General features: G+C 39.8%; 1 protein-coding gene across 1 annotated transcript in view; it reads left to right on the forward strand.

The window, feature by feature from the left end:
* LOC139212408 (brain-enriched guanylate kinase-associated protein) overlaps positions 1 to 17,847 on the forward strand; it is a 32,986-nt gene that overhangs the window by 12,657 nt on the left and 2,482 nt on the right. The window contains exons 5-6 of the mRNA XM_070842952.1: positions 12,989 to 13,096; positions 15,740 to 15,823. Coding sequence (XP_070699053.1) covers positions 12,989 to 13,096; positions 15,740 to 15,823 — 192 coding nt within the window. The remainder of the gene's footprint in view (positions 1 to 12,988; positions 13,097 to 15,739; positions 15,824 to 17,847) is intronic.

A 17,847-nucleotide genomic window follows, 5' to 3' on the forward strand; every position in this document is an offset into this window, starting at 1 on the left:
TCTAAAAAAGGCACCAGCAGGCCACTTTTAAAAAGTAGCTTTAAAAGAAAATATATTACAGTATGTGCAGTGGAGTTGCTTGTTGTGGATGTATTTGTCTCCTCTATAAGTACTCGGAGTTGTAATTTCTCACTCCATCCATCCATCCATCCATTGTCTATACTGCTTATCCGTCAGGGTCGTAGGCTGGGGGGCTGGAGCCAATCCGAGCTGACTTTGGGCAAAAGGTGGGGTACACCCTGGACTGGTCACTGGTCAATCACAGGGCCAACACACAGAGACAGACAACCATTCACGCTCACAGTCGCATCTACGGGCAATTTAGAGTCACCAATTAACCTGCATGTCTTTGGACTGTGGGAGGAAGCAGGAGAACCCACGCAAGCACAGGGAGAGCATGCAAACTCCACACAGAGAGGTTCAAGGTTCAAACCACAAGCCTGTCAGCCAGTGAATTTGAACCTGGAGCCCTCTTGCTGTGAAGCAACAGTGCTAACTATGCTTTTACACTCAGCTTTTTCTCAAAGAAACAGATATTTTGCAACCCTGAGGAAATGTTTTTGAAAATTGTAGTACCAAGTCGCAAACTCTTCAGACCGCGCATATCTGCAAAATACTCACTAACATGTTTCAGTTGTTTACCCACAATATCTGCTTGTAGCAACTAAAGCACGACTAGCGCTTTTCTGAACAAGCTCTGCTCTAGTTGTTCTTGCTCCACCTACCAGTCATCTAAATGTATGTATGTAAAATATGACTTTTTCCCAGCCAAAAACATGCCTCCCACTTTCAAACTCTTTTACCCTGTAGATAGACAAAAGCATCTGCCAGAGGAGTGCAATCTAATGTAAGCTGCACTCACATAAATAGCATAAATAGATCAGCGATTGTATTAAGTATAACTGAGCCATGCTCAGACGCCTTGGCCTCTTTTGAAAGGGAATATGACTGGAAAAGTGCCAGAATGGAGTTTAAAGCCAAGAGGCAGGAAGAGAGACAAAACAGTGATAAATACACAAGCTTCAGATCCTCAAAGACAGTGATCATCATAAATGACATAATGTTAAACTACACTATAGTGTAACACAAGCACATAATGTAGGAGTGATGATGACATTTACTCTCTCTGCTCCCTCTCTGACTGAGAAATGAGAAATCTGCTATAATCGATTTGAACACACCTGTTTAGCAGCAGAACTGCTCTCATCTCTCTGAGAGCAATTACATGATCAAAGACACGGAGCGCAATCAATGTCCAAAGTAATTGGTCTTGCCTGCCATGCAACCCTGTTAGAAAACTATTATAGCTAACTGCTGTTCTGGTCACCTCAGCAGCAGCTGTCCAATCACATCAGGCTGAGAGGTTCCTGGAGTGTTTTCCCCCCTCACTGCCTCCACTTTGGGATTTATCATCCCAAATCAGAGCAGAGGGTGAGATGGCTCCGCAGTGAGCTCCACCCTTATGACTTACAGTATCTTGATTGAAGTGGATCGTAATCTCATCGGAGGTTAGAGCCATAGGGCGTGTCTGAGCCACACACACACATGCAGTAATGATAGAAGATTGTGCGAAGTTATTGGCGAAGTGGCAGAAAGTTACTAGAATACTGACCCACGGCGAGCTGAATAGTGGAATAAAACTTTTTTTTTTTAAATGAAAAACAGCAAATGCGTTACAGAAATGTGAAAACTGCACATCAACATCCACATTTTTTCTACACGCATTCACACGTTAGGAATCCACAGTTACTAAGAGAAAAAATCATGTATCACGTGCATGCTCAGTTAATAATCCATGATTCTATTACTTGCACCCTACAAGATACCGCTATGAGTAATAAGTGACGTGGGTGAACTGACCCTTTAAAGTAAGCAGAGGTTACTGTGCTAGCTACAGCTGTATTTTGATTTGCAGTAGATAATGGAGATCTGCTGGGTGATTTCTTTCTGTGAACTCATGCATGGTGGTTTATCATTCAGGCGTGACAATTGTAATAAATCAACTCAGACATGAAATCCATCAGTGTATGTTCAGAAGACATTTACAACAGCGTCTGTCTTGCAATATTTGCGGCCTATTATTCGGGATGCTCCAGTGTAATCCTTCTTGCTTTGTCATATGATAAATAGAGTGAGAGCCTAAAATGTCTTCACCTCTGGATTCCTTCCTTCCATACAGTACACACACACATACAGTACACACACACACATCAGCGTATTCTAGTCATGTAAAAATGATTTTGAACGCTGTTGGCTTTTCAAAAGGATTGGCTGTCTAGCAGAGAGCCTTAGTGTAGCAAATCGGTCTTCATGGCAGAAGACAGTATGGTTTTTTCTTTTTTTTGATTATTCTTTTTTTTCTTTAGAGGCAGGCCTCATTGGGATTGCCATTTCTTTTGATGTCATGTCATGCAATGGCATTTCAAGGGGGTAATGTGTTCCTTTGTAGAAGACAGTACAGGCAGTGACAAAGGCAGCTCCAATCAAATCAGACACGTAATTAAAAGTTCTGAGAGGCCCATAGAGGCAAGGTCAAGTGAAAAAAAGTGAAGAATAAAACTACTCCATAAAGAGCAAATCAAGAGATTAACACCTGGAAGATTGTGATGACATTGTTGTTGATGTGCATCAAGAGGAAACTGTCTAGGTTTGTGTAGATGAAGCTGTTTGTAGATTATCTGTCATTACCTGAAAAATCACATTGCTGAAGTATAACTCTGGCAACTTGGTGCCTGTGAGACTGTTGTAGGAGTTCATATTAATCTCTGAGCCTCTACTGAGACACTGCTGGTGCAAGCAGAAAAGACATATTTGCATACAGTTGTTATTCAGGTAGCCTTTTTCTGTCGGACCCAACAGACTGCGTTAGAATAGATGAGACTTTAAAGATTCAGACTGAACACAGACTGTATAAACTGTGATTAACTGCAAGTAATGTGAGCTTGTAGAACCTGCTTCTTTACATGTTACAGGTTATTTATTTATAGTAATTTACTTTGTATACAGATACGATCCTGTTACACGTAGTTGGATGTAGTTGTAAATGAGCTGTCCGTGGTGCTGAATTGTTTCTCTTAATCCTCTGAAGAGTCTTTGGCGTGAGCTAACCGACAGCCGCCCGGGAACTGGCAGGAAACCAAGTGCTTTATTCAGTGACTGCACTCCTAATAATGTCCACATCAGGAAGTACCATCACTAAACACAGTCCTGCCCTGATTTACTTACAATTTTGAGGAACTTGTACTTTACTTTATTTGCATTTTTATTTCCATTTACTTTATACTTTCAGAAGAAAATATTGTACTTTTTGCTCCACTAAATTTATTTGATACAATTTTTTACCTGCTACTTTGCAGATTGTGATTAATAATACAAAATACCATCAACAAATAAATTATGATCTATCATTTTAGGTTAACATAATATAAGACTTTACTGATCCCAGGCAGGGAATTCACAAACTACCCAGCAGTGTAACAACTAATTAAAATGAACTTAACCTTTAACAGCTGCAATAATAAAGTGATGTATACATTAATTCATCAATAATTATAATCAAATAATATAATACATATTATTCTGAAATGGGATATTCTGCATAATGAGTACATTTACATTAAATACTTTAAATCAAAATTTACAGCGAGAATACAATTTTACTGCGCTCACTCTCACTGCTCTCATAGTGTTATTTTCAGCTGCAGCAGACATCAGTTTTCCATTGGGAAAAAAACCCCACAATCAGCAGCAGACAGACACAGCTAAAGAGCCTGAATTTTCCCTCAGGAGTCGGTGCAGACTAAACCAGAGAGTGAACACTGGACTTCCATTCAGCAGGTGGACATAAATACGACTCTTAATGGCCGATAACGTTGCTACACGTTGTCCATCCAACCTAAGTAGGTGATGTTTGTAGGTGATGTTACTGAACAAACATAATCTGCACTTATGGGTCAGTCCCTCTGAGGCAGTTATAGTTGTTGACAAATACATGCGCCTGCTTCCATTTACAATGCAATTCATGAAATGTTTATACAAGGCTTATAAAAGGTGAATATCACTTAGTGTTATTAAGTTGGAGTCATTAAGGTTGAGATCCTATTTTCAGGGAAGATCTGAAAAAGTTAAACTACATTGATAAACAAATATAATAAGGAATCAAAAATAGCAACATTCACATGAAAAAAAATAATATTTATAAAACAAAATAATAATCACTCAGTTTGTTCCTAAAAAGCCCCAGGGGGTAACATGCTGCATGCTGCTTTTAAACTGGGTTATAAATTGTTCCAGGAGCTAGAAATCGGAAAGCTAAGCGCCGTCAATGTGGACTCAATAGCCTGCGATGAACATTTGTCATTATTTTCATATTTTATAGACGAAATAAAGAATGTCTCAGTTAAAAGTCTGATCAATGGAATAATCAATATATATATATATATATATATAATATCAAATTTTTCTTGTTATGCAGCACACTTCTGTCCAGATGTATTGATCTATCTCCTGCCATCAGAATTATTTATGCGTTTATTTATGAAACGCAGAGGCACAGTTTAATCTCTGGGGTCCTGATCGGTTCTGTTCTTGGCAAAGCCTCTATAAAAAACGTTAAGATGATCGATATTATTTGATTCTGGGTCGATGCATTTTAGCTGCTTAGTTTATCATGCATGGCAACATCAGACCAGTAATTGTTTGTGCAGCTGAAATCTAAATCTAAAAGAGGATCTAAAACAGAATCGTGGAAGATATATATATGAATGTTTAAGGTAACATGTACATGTTTGGTTCAATAAGGTATGTGTGGCTGGTGAATAGAGAAGCCATTGAAACCAGAGGCAGAAAAACATTCATTGTTGTTTAGAAGACACACAGAGTCCTGTAAGAATGGCTAAATAGCAAATAATGACTTCCTCTTCCATGTTTACCAGTGTGAAATGAGGGACGTGTGTGAGGAAGCCTTTTGTGTCTGTGTATGTTTACCTCTCTGTATGTGCTGCTGCCTGCTCTTCAGTGAGCAGATGAGGTCCTGCAGTGCATTAATTAGTGCCATTAACACTACAGTCCTTAACCACAACTTCTCAATGAAAAGTGCAAATTACACACGGGAGAGTTCCACCGTAGTGAAACCAAGCAGATGCGATACGTGTAATTATTTCCTCCTGTGTCTCTGAAGTAAATAAAAAAAAGATGAGAGTTGCAGAGCTATTATTATCTTGTTACCAAACATTTCAGTACACATTATGAGACTGTAGACACAACGTTTGTTTGAGGTATCCTCTAAGTGGTCATAGAGATGGATTATGTTTCATTATCTTTATGTTAACTTGTGATGATGCAGAAAATACTTGCATGAGTGTCTTATGAGATTCATACACATAAGGCATGTTTTAAGCAGTCCAGCTCTTTGCATAGAAACAGTATAGTATGTGGATTTTAAGGTGTACCCTACACTCAGCACTATGCCTGACGGTGTGTAGACACTAAGCTATGCAGAGACTACAGAGTTCTTCCTACTATTGAGCATTAGCTGTGTATCCAAACCCTGACATATTTTACTCTCTGCCATTTAGTGCCATTGTTGTTCAAAAACACACCTTTGCGCACACACACACACACACACACACCGTCCTGCTGTTAAATACTTCATAGTGCACCAAATGTGTCCAACTGTTATTGTGACTTTTTCAAATAATACTTTTTTTCTTTTTTTTTACTTCTTCAGTAGAAAGCAGTGGGCCACAGACAGGGTAGGGTGGTAGGAAAGTATTTTAAGATGGACTAACCCACTGTTGGTTTTAGTGTCGTCATGAGATTTGTTGACTTTAAGAAAAATATACAATGACAGCCTTATCCTTATCCTAAAATAGCGAGCAAGCAAAATTTTTAAGCAAAAGGGAGCCGCGTTTGTTTGTTTTATGTCTTCTAGGTTTGATTTCCCGGCAGTGTAGCTCATAATAGCAATACTTTTTGACATGTGCAGAGGAATGATGCATCATCAAGGACCACCTGCATTATAACATACAACAACAGCATAACTTTGAGCCCCAAAATAAATGACCAAATTAGGTGGAGAAGATGTTAATTATGATTAGTTACTGCATCTCAAACCTGGTTTATGCTCTTCCAGTTGATATTCATACTGCACTGCAGGAACTGAGCCTGCTAGTTGTCTGAAAGGTAAAACAATAACTTTAGAAAATGGGCACCAGTGATGAGAGATGTATTTGATTTGTAAAACCACCACAATGTTTCTGGCTGTTAGGCTTAATGTCGTCTTTAATCTCAATCAGGCACAAACTGAGGCAAATTTGCAGTAAATATAGTTAGTTTCACACGGGAAGTTGATGTGGACAGTAATCGCTTCAGGTCTGCCAGAGATTTTCTCCCGCCTCCACTGGGTCCATTGAAATGACCGACTTTTTCCTGATTTCTGAAAAGCGTATTTAGAGTCTGCTTTGTTCAGGAAGATGGCTATCTTTGGAGTCTCCATTAGAAAATCCTCTTTAATGAGGTTAGAAAATCTAAATCTGATTTGTTTCTTTTCTTCTTCCCACCAACAAAAATAAGTCTGTATTTAACTGGAATAGAGTTTTCCGCTCTCTGTGAACCGCAGTCTTCGGTAATTGCATCTCATGGGATTTAGGCTTCGTTTGCTGTCCAGTGAAGAGGCAGAATCTCCAGCTGAATACATAAAACAAATTGGGGGCGTCTCAGAAAAACTGGCATTTTTCAGTTTTCATACACTGTGCACTCAATTCAACAAATCCCCCCGATGAATAATTGAAACAAGCTCTAAATGCTTTTTGTTGTTATTGTTTCATTCCATTACACGTCTGTGTAACAGAGGAGAGAACCGACCCCTTATTAGCCGAGTCAGGATTTAAATGAGCGGTCAAATGTCATGGTGAGTAATTAGAAGAAACTCAACATTTATGGACAAAAAATAAAAAGAGGCACCAATCTGGGTCAATCTCCTTAAGATACGAGTCGACATTTCCATATTAATTTTCCTCTTACATGTGTGGTACCAACTGATAAGCACGTCTTGGTGACGGCCTGTGTATCCAACACAGTGTGACTGGAGGAGATAGCTAAAATCAGTGTGCACAGCTGGGATTCCTCTGCCGCCCTGCAATTAAAATTGCAACACCTCCCTCCAAAATACAGTACAAGGTCATGTTCATCATACTGATTGGTTCATTTTTAATCCATATGTAGACCCTGTTTCCGATTTAGCCTCTAATCAAGAACAAGTGGAGCATCAGTTTGTAAGAAGATCCAGGAGATTACTGGATATATGAAAGTTATCAGCAGCTATGGTGAAGGAAAAAGATAACGTTTGGCTTCAAATTGTTCAACACTGTTTTCAGACGAGATGCTTTAGACACTTGGAGAATCCGGTGTTAAAGCTGAACCTGCCTGTTGGATTCAAGTAACAAGCAGGAAGTGACAGTTTTGTGCTTTTAGTAATATTTAAGCTGCACTACCCACAATACAACCTCATTAATTCTTTGGTCTTATTTTTGTAGGTCCGGACATTAACATTGTACTCAGAGTTAGATGCTGAGATCTGGGAAGGCGGCAACATCAATAAAAGAAAGTCTGACAAGCCAAGAAGCACCAGCAATTAGTCAGAAAGGTTTTCTTAAAGTACTAGTGTGGAAAGTGTTCGTTGTGATGAACTCACAAAAAAGTATAACTTTGTACTTTCCTTCAACTCTACTTAGTGTTTTATTATCTATTAGGTCATTGTTTTGGTTTTACGATGAATAACTTTACTATTGTGATTCACTCTCACTTCATCAGCATCGTTTTCAGATGCTACAGGACAGTTAGCAACAGGGCAGTGAGCATAGTGGAGCATTTAGCAGCTAAAGAGCCACATATTTCCCTGAGGAGTCAGTGGAGATTAAACCAAGAGAGGGAATATTGGATTTACATTCAGCAGGTGGACATAAACACAAGTCCAAATGAATCATAGTGTTGCTGCGTGTTTGCTGGACCAACCAACCTGCTGAATACTTCTTGCGCCATTTATTTACACATTTAAACTGAGTGACTTCTCTGTAGTGGGTTTCTGTGTGAGTTACGTCTATAACATGCCCAATGTTGCCTTTATAACATATAATATGATTTACATCAGTCTTGTATTTATGAGGCATGACAACAAAGGCAGCCAATAGGAATTATCTTTGATCCAATAAAACACCATTTTAACTGAGACAGAACAGGGAGCAAATAAATATCTGAGCTTTAAAACGTCCTTATGTGGTCATCCGCATAGTCAGCATCGCAAAATATGAATAGAAATCCAGAGTAATGAGCAAGAGAGAGTGTCAGGGAGCCACATGTCTTGACAGCAGATTAATGAGACCCTAACAGAATTGGATTTGAATATCAATGCTGGCCTATTGCTTAAATTGACATTAATTGCCACCTATTAGACTGGTTCTGCACCCCTGTATTTCAAAACAATAACCGCTGTAGAGAGATTAGGAGAGAGGAGGGTGGGAGGCCAAGTGAGTGCTCAGAGCTGTATCATTTGTCAGCTGGTGATGTGTGGCAGGTTTCACAATTACTTGTTTGTGTGTGTGACTGAGAGAGCGAATGAGAAAAACAAAACACAATTTCTTCACCAGCAGAACCCATTACTGGCACTTAGAGGCTGCAATGTTAACTGTAGCTCACAACATAAATATGTTTGACAGAATCATTGACATCATCTCGGTGTGAGATCCACTTAATCACTTGTTCTGAGTTTGCTCAGTTGACATGAACATTATGTTTAAAGTTTCCATAATTCTTAGTATCTTTGCTGGGAGTCGGACTTAAATATCAAAGAATTAGTCTGTTAAAATGAAGTATGCATTTATATGAATATTCATAATGCTATATAATGGAATACTTGGGAGCGAGGTCGGCTTCTTACAAGTCTTTCATTCATTTGATTCTCCCTCTTTAAATTCAATGCATTGATCATATTTGATCACATATTTGACACAGTTTGTCAAAACGTAACGGAAGAAGCAGTTTTATTAACAAGCTTTGTCATGTTTCTCCCAGTGATGTACATTCTTGCTTCTTTTGCTGTGTGCTCAAGCACAAGGCACAAGCAGACAAGCCCAGCAAGGCTACCAATAACTAGCCCAGTGGCGCCGTCAGCAGGCCCCAGCAGTTGTGACCGTTGCCTTTCAGGTTGTACCAGTCTGTGAAGAGTCTCCAACACAATAAAGGGCACACTGAGCAGTGCCACTGAACATTGGCACTAGACGTAAATCGTGCTTTGCCAAATAACCCAATATGGACATAACTCCTTGAGACAATTGGCTACCCCACTACTACTACCCCACTAGAGCACTGCGCTCCCAGACTGCAGGTCTACTGGTGGTTCCCAAAGTCTCCAAAAGTAGTGCAGGAGTCAGAGCCTTCAGCTATCAGGCTCCTCTCCTGTGGAACCCCCTTCCAGTTTGGGTTCGGGGGGCAGACACCCTCTCTACATTTAAGAGTAGACTAAAAACCTTCCTTTTTGACAAGGCATACAGTTAAGGGCTGGATCAGGCCTCAGACCAGCCCCTAGTTATGCTGCTATAGGCTCAGACTGCCGGGGGACTCCTATGGTGCACTGAGCTCCTCTATTCTCTATCCTCCTCTTCCTCTCCATCATTATGTCTCATGTCAGCCAAATGTCTGCCTCTAACTTGTTATCTTCCCCGGAGCCTTTCTGTGCTTTCTCATCTCTCTGGTTCCTGTGGATCCTGGTCCTGGTCCTGCTGCTGTGGTTCTCTGCTTCATGAATCACTGCTGCGGATCGTCGGCCACTCGTCATGTTTTTCAATAATATCATACTGCTAATCTTTTAGTCACATTCCTGTTGTTAGTGCTATAGTCACTGCTAGTACGTTGGTTGCTGTTTGTGTTGTCTCTCTCCCTCTCTCTCTCTCTCTCTCTGTCCAACCTCCTCCACCCAACGCGGACCCCTATAGAAGCCGCTCACATTGAGCCTGGGTCTGTTCGAGGTTTCTTCCCGTTAAAGGGGAGTTTTTCCTGCCACTGTTGCTCAATATAATATCTGATGCTTGCTCATGTGGGAAATCTTGAATCCTTAATTTTGAATTCCTGAATCGTTGGGTCTCTCTCTCTAATTAAAGAGTTTGGTCTAGACCTGCTCTTTATGTAAAGCGTCTTGAGAAAACGCTGTTGTGAATTGGCGCTATATAAACAAAGATTGAGATTGATTGATTGATACTCCAGCAGACTATGTGGCCACTTTTATGCAAACTGTATGTGAGAGAGTGAAATATGTTATGCTAATAGGTATAGCAATTGTCAATTCATGCTACTTTTTCATGTCTTAATTTTAATAGTTAATGTACAATGTTGTTAAGAATAGTTAAATAAATAAATAATCCTACACCATCAATAGAAGGCTTCAAATACACTCCATGATGGTGATGATGGTGATTGGTATCAACCAATACTGCTTCCAGTGATCAATGTTCAGCCCCAAAATCCTAATCGGAGAACTTGAATGACATATAGTCAGTCCCGACCATCTTTTGGATATAAAATGTCATCACTGACATGTGAATAAATTCTTGAGTTATTGCCAAAAACATGTTTTTTTAGGGCTTTTGACCACCAAAATCTAATCAGTTCATCCTTGAGTCCAAGTGGATATTTGTGGCAAATTTGAAGAAATTCCCTCGAGGTGTTCCTGAGATATCACATTCATAAGAATGAGATTGACATACATATGGATTGGATGGTCAACCCAAAGATATAATGCCTCCAGGCTCATGTTTTTAAAATCCTTATTCAAAACTGCAGAGTTTTTACAAGTTGGAGGCAGTTGATCAATTTCTGGGACAGTCCGCCGAATATTTAGTTACAGTAATCTAGATGTCTGAAGACAACTGCATGAATGAGAGTGTGTGCATTGCTAAATGAAAGAAGGTCAATCAAGCACAACTCATAGATTCCTAAACTAAACTAGAGTGTGACGTGTGCTTTGGGTCCAAATGCCATCATTTCAGTTTTGTCATTGTTCAGTATAAAGAAGTTACAGGACATCCAGGTTCTGTCCAGAGTGGCAGCACATAGTTGCATGATAACTTAACCCAGTGGTAAACCAGTTCAGACCAGTCCCCGTCACGCCAACCCATTTTTCTAGTCATTCAATTAATATGCCATGATCAATTGTATCAAATGCAGCAGAGAGTTTTAGCAAAACCAAAATAGTACATCAGCTGACATCTGAATTCATTATGATGCAATTTAAAACTTTTAGAAGTGCAGTTTCTGAACTACGATGAATTGGAAAACTGGACTGAAACTTTCCAAAGAGTCGGCAATCAATTCTTAAATATAACTAAAATATCTGAAGATAAAAAGGCAGAAATCTCTTTTAAAAATCTCATGGGTAAAATATCTAGAGGAGAGAAAGAGGATTTTACGCCATTAATCATCTTCAGTAAACCTGACTGGGATACCAGATAAATGAATTAAAAGTCTGATACACCTCACTTTGTTGTAGCCAACTCCTCTGCAGAACATGAGAAACCTAGTGGATCAAGCTGCTGAGGAGCCTGATGGATGTTACAGAGATAATCAATGGTCTGCGAATTGATGGGTCTAAAGTGTCAAGGGCCTCTCACGTTACTGGAGGCACTAGAGGAACAGTGAAAGGGACGGCAGAGTGGTCAGAAACATGCGTGTTCAAAGTCTGGATATTTACTGGAATGAAGCCATAAGCAGAATTAGATCAAGAGTATGGAGACATGCTGGGCTACAGTCAGAAGCATAGATACGATTGAGGAACTAAGAGTTAGGCATTGTTGTTGTCATGTTTCATTTAATGGTTGCTCTATTTAAGTCTCCTAATGGTAAAACTTTCTCATTGAGAGTGGTAGGAATGCAAAGAAAGTGACCAAATTCTGTCGCCTTTTGATTTGGGAGGGTGACATATATACCAGCCAAAAACAACAGCAGGATGAGAGGCAGTGAATGAGAGTAGCTCAAAAGAGATTAAACTGACAACAGCAATAGGTGTACATTTTTACCAGCCTTAGAAATGACAGCAAGTCCCCCATCCCTCGTCCAGATAATCTAGGACAATTCCACAATGTATATCCGTGGAGACATGCCTCTATGAAAGGAATATTGGTATCTGACCAAATTTCAACCAGAAAAGTAAAATCTAAATCATGAGAAGAAATCAAATCACTGACAATAAATGCCTTATTTATAATGGACCTTAAATTCTGCTGGCAACCATTTAGAAATACATTACTAAAACGACTGGCAGACTCGGTCTTTATGGTGATTAGGCCAGATGAGAGGTCTGGGCCACCAAAATCATTAGGAATAATCCTCGGGGCACCATGTCTGTGCCAAATTGCAGGACAATGTGGCCAATAGTTGTCAAGATTAAAGTGGGCAGACAGAAAGAAGGACTAGCCAGCCAGGCTTCAGCATCATTAAACTCTGCTGTTAGTGGGGCAACAACGTCACTCCAGCAGTCATTTTGCATTTCTTTGACAGTAATCACTGAAAATAGAACGAGCATGTCATTTGTCTTTCTCTCGCTCTCTCCCTCTTTATTTTTTCTCTCTTTCTACCCCTCTATTTCTCTTTCTCTTACTCCCAGAGTAATTGATATGATATGAGCGCTGGCAAGTGTAATCTTCTTTTAATTAAGACCTGCTGCTGGCACCGGCTTCAGACTGATAGTGACTTATGGCTCTCTTCCTCTCATTTTTCTTCCCCTCTTCTATCATCTTGTTTTTCCTCTGTTGCACCTCCAACTTTGGCTCCCTCATCTTTCTCTTGTTATCTCAACACTCAACTCTTCTCTCTAAGCCTTTGCTTCCTGCCCCTCTCCTTATCATCTACTCTGTCTACCTCCGTCTACCTCTGTCATCCCTTTTTCTCTTTTTTTCCCCATTTCTCTTCTCCCTCGTCGACTCTTTCTCTTACACTGCAGTCCCACCACCATGACGAGGAAAAGAGAGCCCTCAGCCGGGAAATCATTGTCCTCAACAACCACCTCATGGAGGCGAAGATCACCATCAATAAACTCAGAGAGGACAACGTGAGTACTCAGCACTACGTCTTATAATATGGGCTCCCACTGGCATCTCTGTCAGTATTGTGCACATATGCTCACTTGTACAGTATCTAAACTTTTGTGAGAATCCAGTTGAGGTCATGCATAAATTGTATTTCACCTGCAGGGCCACAAATTAAGTAGTAGCCTGGGGCATTCAGGGCCACAGAGATCTGGGCCCCTGGGGCTGTTGCTCTCCTTGCCTGGTCAGTAGTCCTGCCTTGTTAGCCCCAAAACAACAGTTGTCTGAGGAAACTCTAATGACCACTCTTCAAAAAGCTTTTTCCTGATGGAACAACTCTCTCCTGTCTCATTGGCAGCCTTCTCCATGAACCCATTATTGCTAAACGTCTTATATCCACTGTATTTCTGCAACATCCTGGATATTTATGCTTCAAGGAGCCACTGCAGATAGAGGAATTAAGTCTGAGCCACTGGGTGTTTTATAGTGATTATAGTGAAATCAATGGGCATCCTCAGGGCTGCCAGAATTTGGAGCCAAGGCTGCGTGGATCTGAGCTCAGGAGCATGTGGCAATCTGGTGCCTCACTTTCTTTGAAGTGATGTTACTGGTATGTCTACTGGGGGCTCCAGGTTAGGTAAGATTTCTCTCTTTAGTCTTCTGAGCTATAGAGGGGTGTGACAATACCCCCAGATCCGGCCAGGCTGATTGGAGTCAAGGTTCATTTTGAGTGGGAGAATTTGTCCCAGAATTTGTCTCCAGGATAGAAAGCAAGCTTTAAATTCACTGCTTTTAATATGGAATAAGTAAACGACCGTTCAAATGTGTCACACCTGAGACCTGATGGGAAAACCAAATGCATCATGTTGAATAAAATGATAAAACCAATCTACTGTGGAATGACTACTGAACAGGCCTGACAGGCACAGACCCAGGGGGGCTCAAGGGCCAGGGAACCCCTGAGCCAGAGCTTTTGTTTGAAGTGACAGCGAGCTTTTTTTGTTGGAAAGTCAAACAAACAACTTCAGAGAGATACAAACGAGCACAAAGAGACTCTCGATGGACCACAACGACCTGCAAGATGGGAAGGCAAAATGACCATAGAGAAATGCAAAAACAACTGAAATAAGAAGCAAACCAACCTCAAAGATATGCAAAATTAGCACAGAGAAACACAAAATTACTACACAGAAAGGCCACATGAAAATACAAAATGACTTAAAGGAAGTGCAAAACAACCACAAAGAGATGCAAAATAGCTGCAGCCTTCTGTTTTCTCTCTCTTTTAGTCTGATTCATGTAGTAGGGAATGGTGGGGGACATTGTCTGAATGTCTGAATCTGAACCACGCTTATTACTAGCTCTATTAGACTGCATGAATATCAGGTTTATACCAAGTCACAATAAACTTTATTACTCCGCTCACATGGTCATAGGTGAGAAAGCAAACCCAATTTTGCCCTCACTTGAAATATATACAATATTTTTAGACCCCATCATGAGACCTCATGAAATCTGGCAGATATTCCCAGGAAATACACAGTACCAAGGTTTCAAAGGTCTATTTGAAACATCCACTAAAATTACAGGGAGTCAAAATGTCCCCTGACGACAAAATGAAAAGAAATAGCGATTTAAAAAGCAGTCACTTTTAACTGGCGGGGGAGTTGAACCTGTCAAAGAGTCTTTGATGTTATGGGAAGTATTGTTGGGGCTGTGGTGTGACAGAGGCACAGGGAGGCTACGCTGCAGCCAGACCTGACCTTTATGAGTGGATGGATTTCACAGAGGAGGGAGAGGAAAAGAAAGTGAGCTAAACACATGCACCCAGAAACACAGAAAACTATTAAACTGAGCCAATGGACCACCTTCACTCTGCTCTGAAATGTAAGTAAAAATCTAAAAACCATCATTTGTAGAAAGAAAGAACGAGATAAATAATGCTGCACTAGTTTTCTCTATGCTGGGAGGTGCAGATAAGCAAAAGCCCTGTTTCAGACAACTCAAAAAAATTAGCACAGACTGCACTGGGCATATATAAGATATATTGCACACGGAAACGTTTGGTGGGGTTATTAACATTCTGCAAACCCCTGATGTCAGAGTGAAATACTATGGCCAAGGTGGAAAAACATGTGCAGACTAATTAAACTCTACCAGCTTCAATGGATGAATTTGTTCCTTTGACTTGACAAGTCACTAAATCAATGAATTGCCTGATCCAGTCTTCATCCCAATGTTCCAACAGAATATGCCTTTTACTGCCATTACTGTACATTCTGTTCTATAAGGACTTTCTAATTATTAAGAAATTGTTACCCCTCTCATGCAAGATGTCTTCTTTTGTTTCCTCATGGCCCATAATTAATTTACAAATACCCCAAAAATGGTACATTAATACATTTTATTTTTAGATTTGTTGTTGCTATAGTACTACTATCATTAAATTACTGTATAATTATTTTCCCCAGAACTCCCCCATAATTACAGGATAATTAACCCACAATTAGGAAGCTGTAATCTAAACTGCAACAGAATTTTCCCAGAGGGTGTTTCAACATAACCACCCTCGGTCAAAAGCTTACTTGAAGCATCACGCTGCCAAAATGACCACATTTTTAAAGTGTGAATTCAGTGATTGAGGATGATCTTTCTGCCTCTTACAGGACCTGTACAGGAAAGACTGCAACCTGGCAGCCCAGCTGCTGCAGTGCTCCAAGTCTCACTACAGAGCACACAAGATGTCTGAGGTAAGCTCCCCAACACTGCTGCTGCTGCGACTGCACCAAAAGTCTCAGTTCACATCTGTGCTGCAACAGAAAGATCTGCCGATTAGGGCTTTAAAGTTCAAATAAACCATCTAAAAAAAAAATACTACAATATATACTATATCTATCTTTATCTATCTAGAGATATATCTATCTATCTATCTGAATGTTTTATTTCCTCCACAATCAGCAGAAGGTTGAAGATTTTCTCATGGTTGGTATTTTACAGGCTTATTCCAGTAAGTTTAGACTGGATATTCTCAGATTTGACTACTTGGAGGAAGTAATAGATATAAAAAGTAATAAATAAATAACTGGGAGTGGGTGTAGATATTGGTGCCTATATGATAACTTCCTCTGGGGAATGTAAACATGTTTTGACCATTTTAAAGTTAAGAAGTAATCAAACTTCATCAGTATGAAAAAAAAAAAAATCAATAAATATGGCTTAAAGTTAGAAAGGTTGCCTGATGTAAATTAGGAACTATCTGATCAAACATTATGTAAACAAGCCATGAAACTGGCATTCAAAACCCAGTTTCTGGACAGTTTTCCATACTGAACAGCACAGATGCATTTCTGTTGGTGCTGAATGTATTAAGGCCCATCAGGGGCTCGGCATTTCTCTATCAGAATTTAATTCCTGACTGATTAGAGAGGGCTTTTACACTCGTGTTGGGAAATATAACTGAAAAAAACAAACAAACTATCAACTGAATACATTAAATATATCCAACTAATACTAGCTTTAGGGGGGTTGCAGTACATTGAAGGGAACTTGGACTCATGACCTCAGTATTAATGAAATCCTGGCCACAGTCCAGAGTCTGATGGATAAAACTACATCATCCATGACTGAACCTTTTCTGTTTATATGACGAACAATTCCTTGTGCATTGTTTCTATCATGGAAAGAGTTTTCCCGTGTTGTGTCTGTGTACCACTGACAGCCTTGGTGAGTGGTTTTCATAATAAGACTAAGTCACAGTGCTCATGGCCTCTTCAGTCAGACTGATGAAGGTCGGCTGTCTGAAGTGCCATATGTCTGAATCCAGGCTCTGCATAATGAATGAACGAAAGCCTGGCCTGAAACAACACTTGATGCACAAATGAATAAAAGTTTTACTTTCCACAAGAGCTTATAATTGACTGAAGTACTGTATATAAATGCATGCAGAAAAAAGAAAAAAAACATTTATTTCCGCATACAGATGAGAAGTATAATTCATCATTTCTTCCACATAAGTTACTGCTACTGCTGCCAGTTAAACTTTGCACATACTCAGTTTACAATCATGACACAGTGGCAGATTTACCACTCTTAAATTTTCAATAATTTTTCAAAAATGGTCTTCTGTTTCCTTCAGACATAAATGCTACTTCTGCAGATTTCCATTTTCATATATATGTGCAATGTGAAAATGGAAAGTTTAATCGGCAGCAGTAGCAGTAACTTAAGAGGGAGAGACTCAGAGTCAACTGAGATGGGATGAAGAGAAAAAAAATTGCTTTTTCTGTTTAAAGTAACATAAGACTCGCTTTAGGTAATAAAAAGGTTGAACATTAAAAGTGTAAAATATCTTCCATATGTGGAGTATTTTGAGGAAATATGCTTTTACAAAGAGACCCTGAGTTGCAAGAATGACTAAAATAATAAGTGCCAGCTCCATCATACACCATTAAACCACTTACTTCAGTAATTGGAGCAGGACCTGTAGACTTGTATGCTGTCACGTGGATTAACGCTGCAAAACAGTGTGACTGTTAATTAAGATTTGCTTCAGATAGCAGCTAATGCTGAGCTAGCTTACTTGGAGCACACACTGTATATTATCTTGCCACCCCCCCCTCCGCAGCCTCACCTACTTTCCATCTCTATTCCCTCTGGGAGAGGCAGTGGCTGCTAAAAATAGCCCCAACTTAGAAGATGCAGGTTATTCTATGCCGAGGCGAGCTTCTATTTCTTAACAAAGCCAAGTCAGTATTTTATCTTTTTTCTATTCCCA

The sequence above is a fragment of the Pempheris klunzingeri genome, chromosome 13, assembly GCF_042242105.1.
Source record: "Pempheris klunzingeri isolate RE-2024b chromosome 13, fPemKlu1.hap1, whole genome shotgun sequence".
Taxonomy (NCBI): Eukaryota; Metazoa; Chordata; class Actinopteri; order Acropomatiformes; family Pempheridae; genus Pempheris; species Pempheris klunzingeri.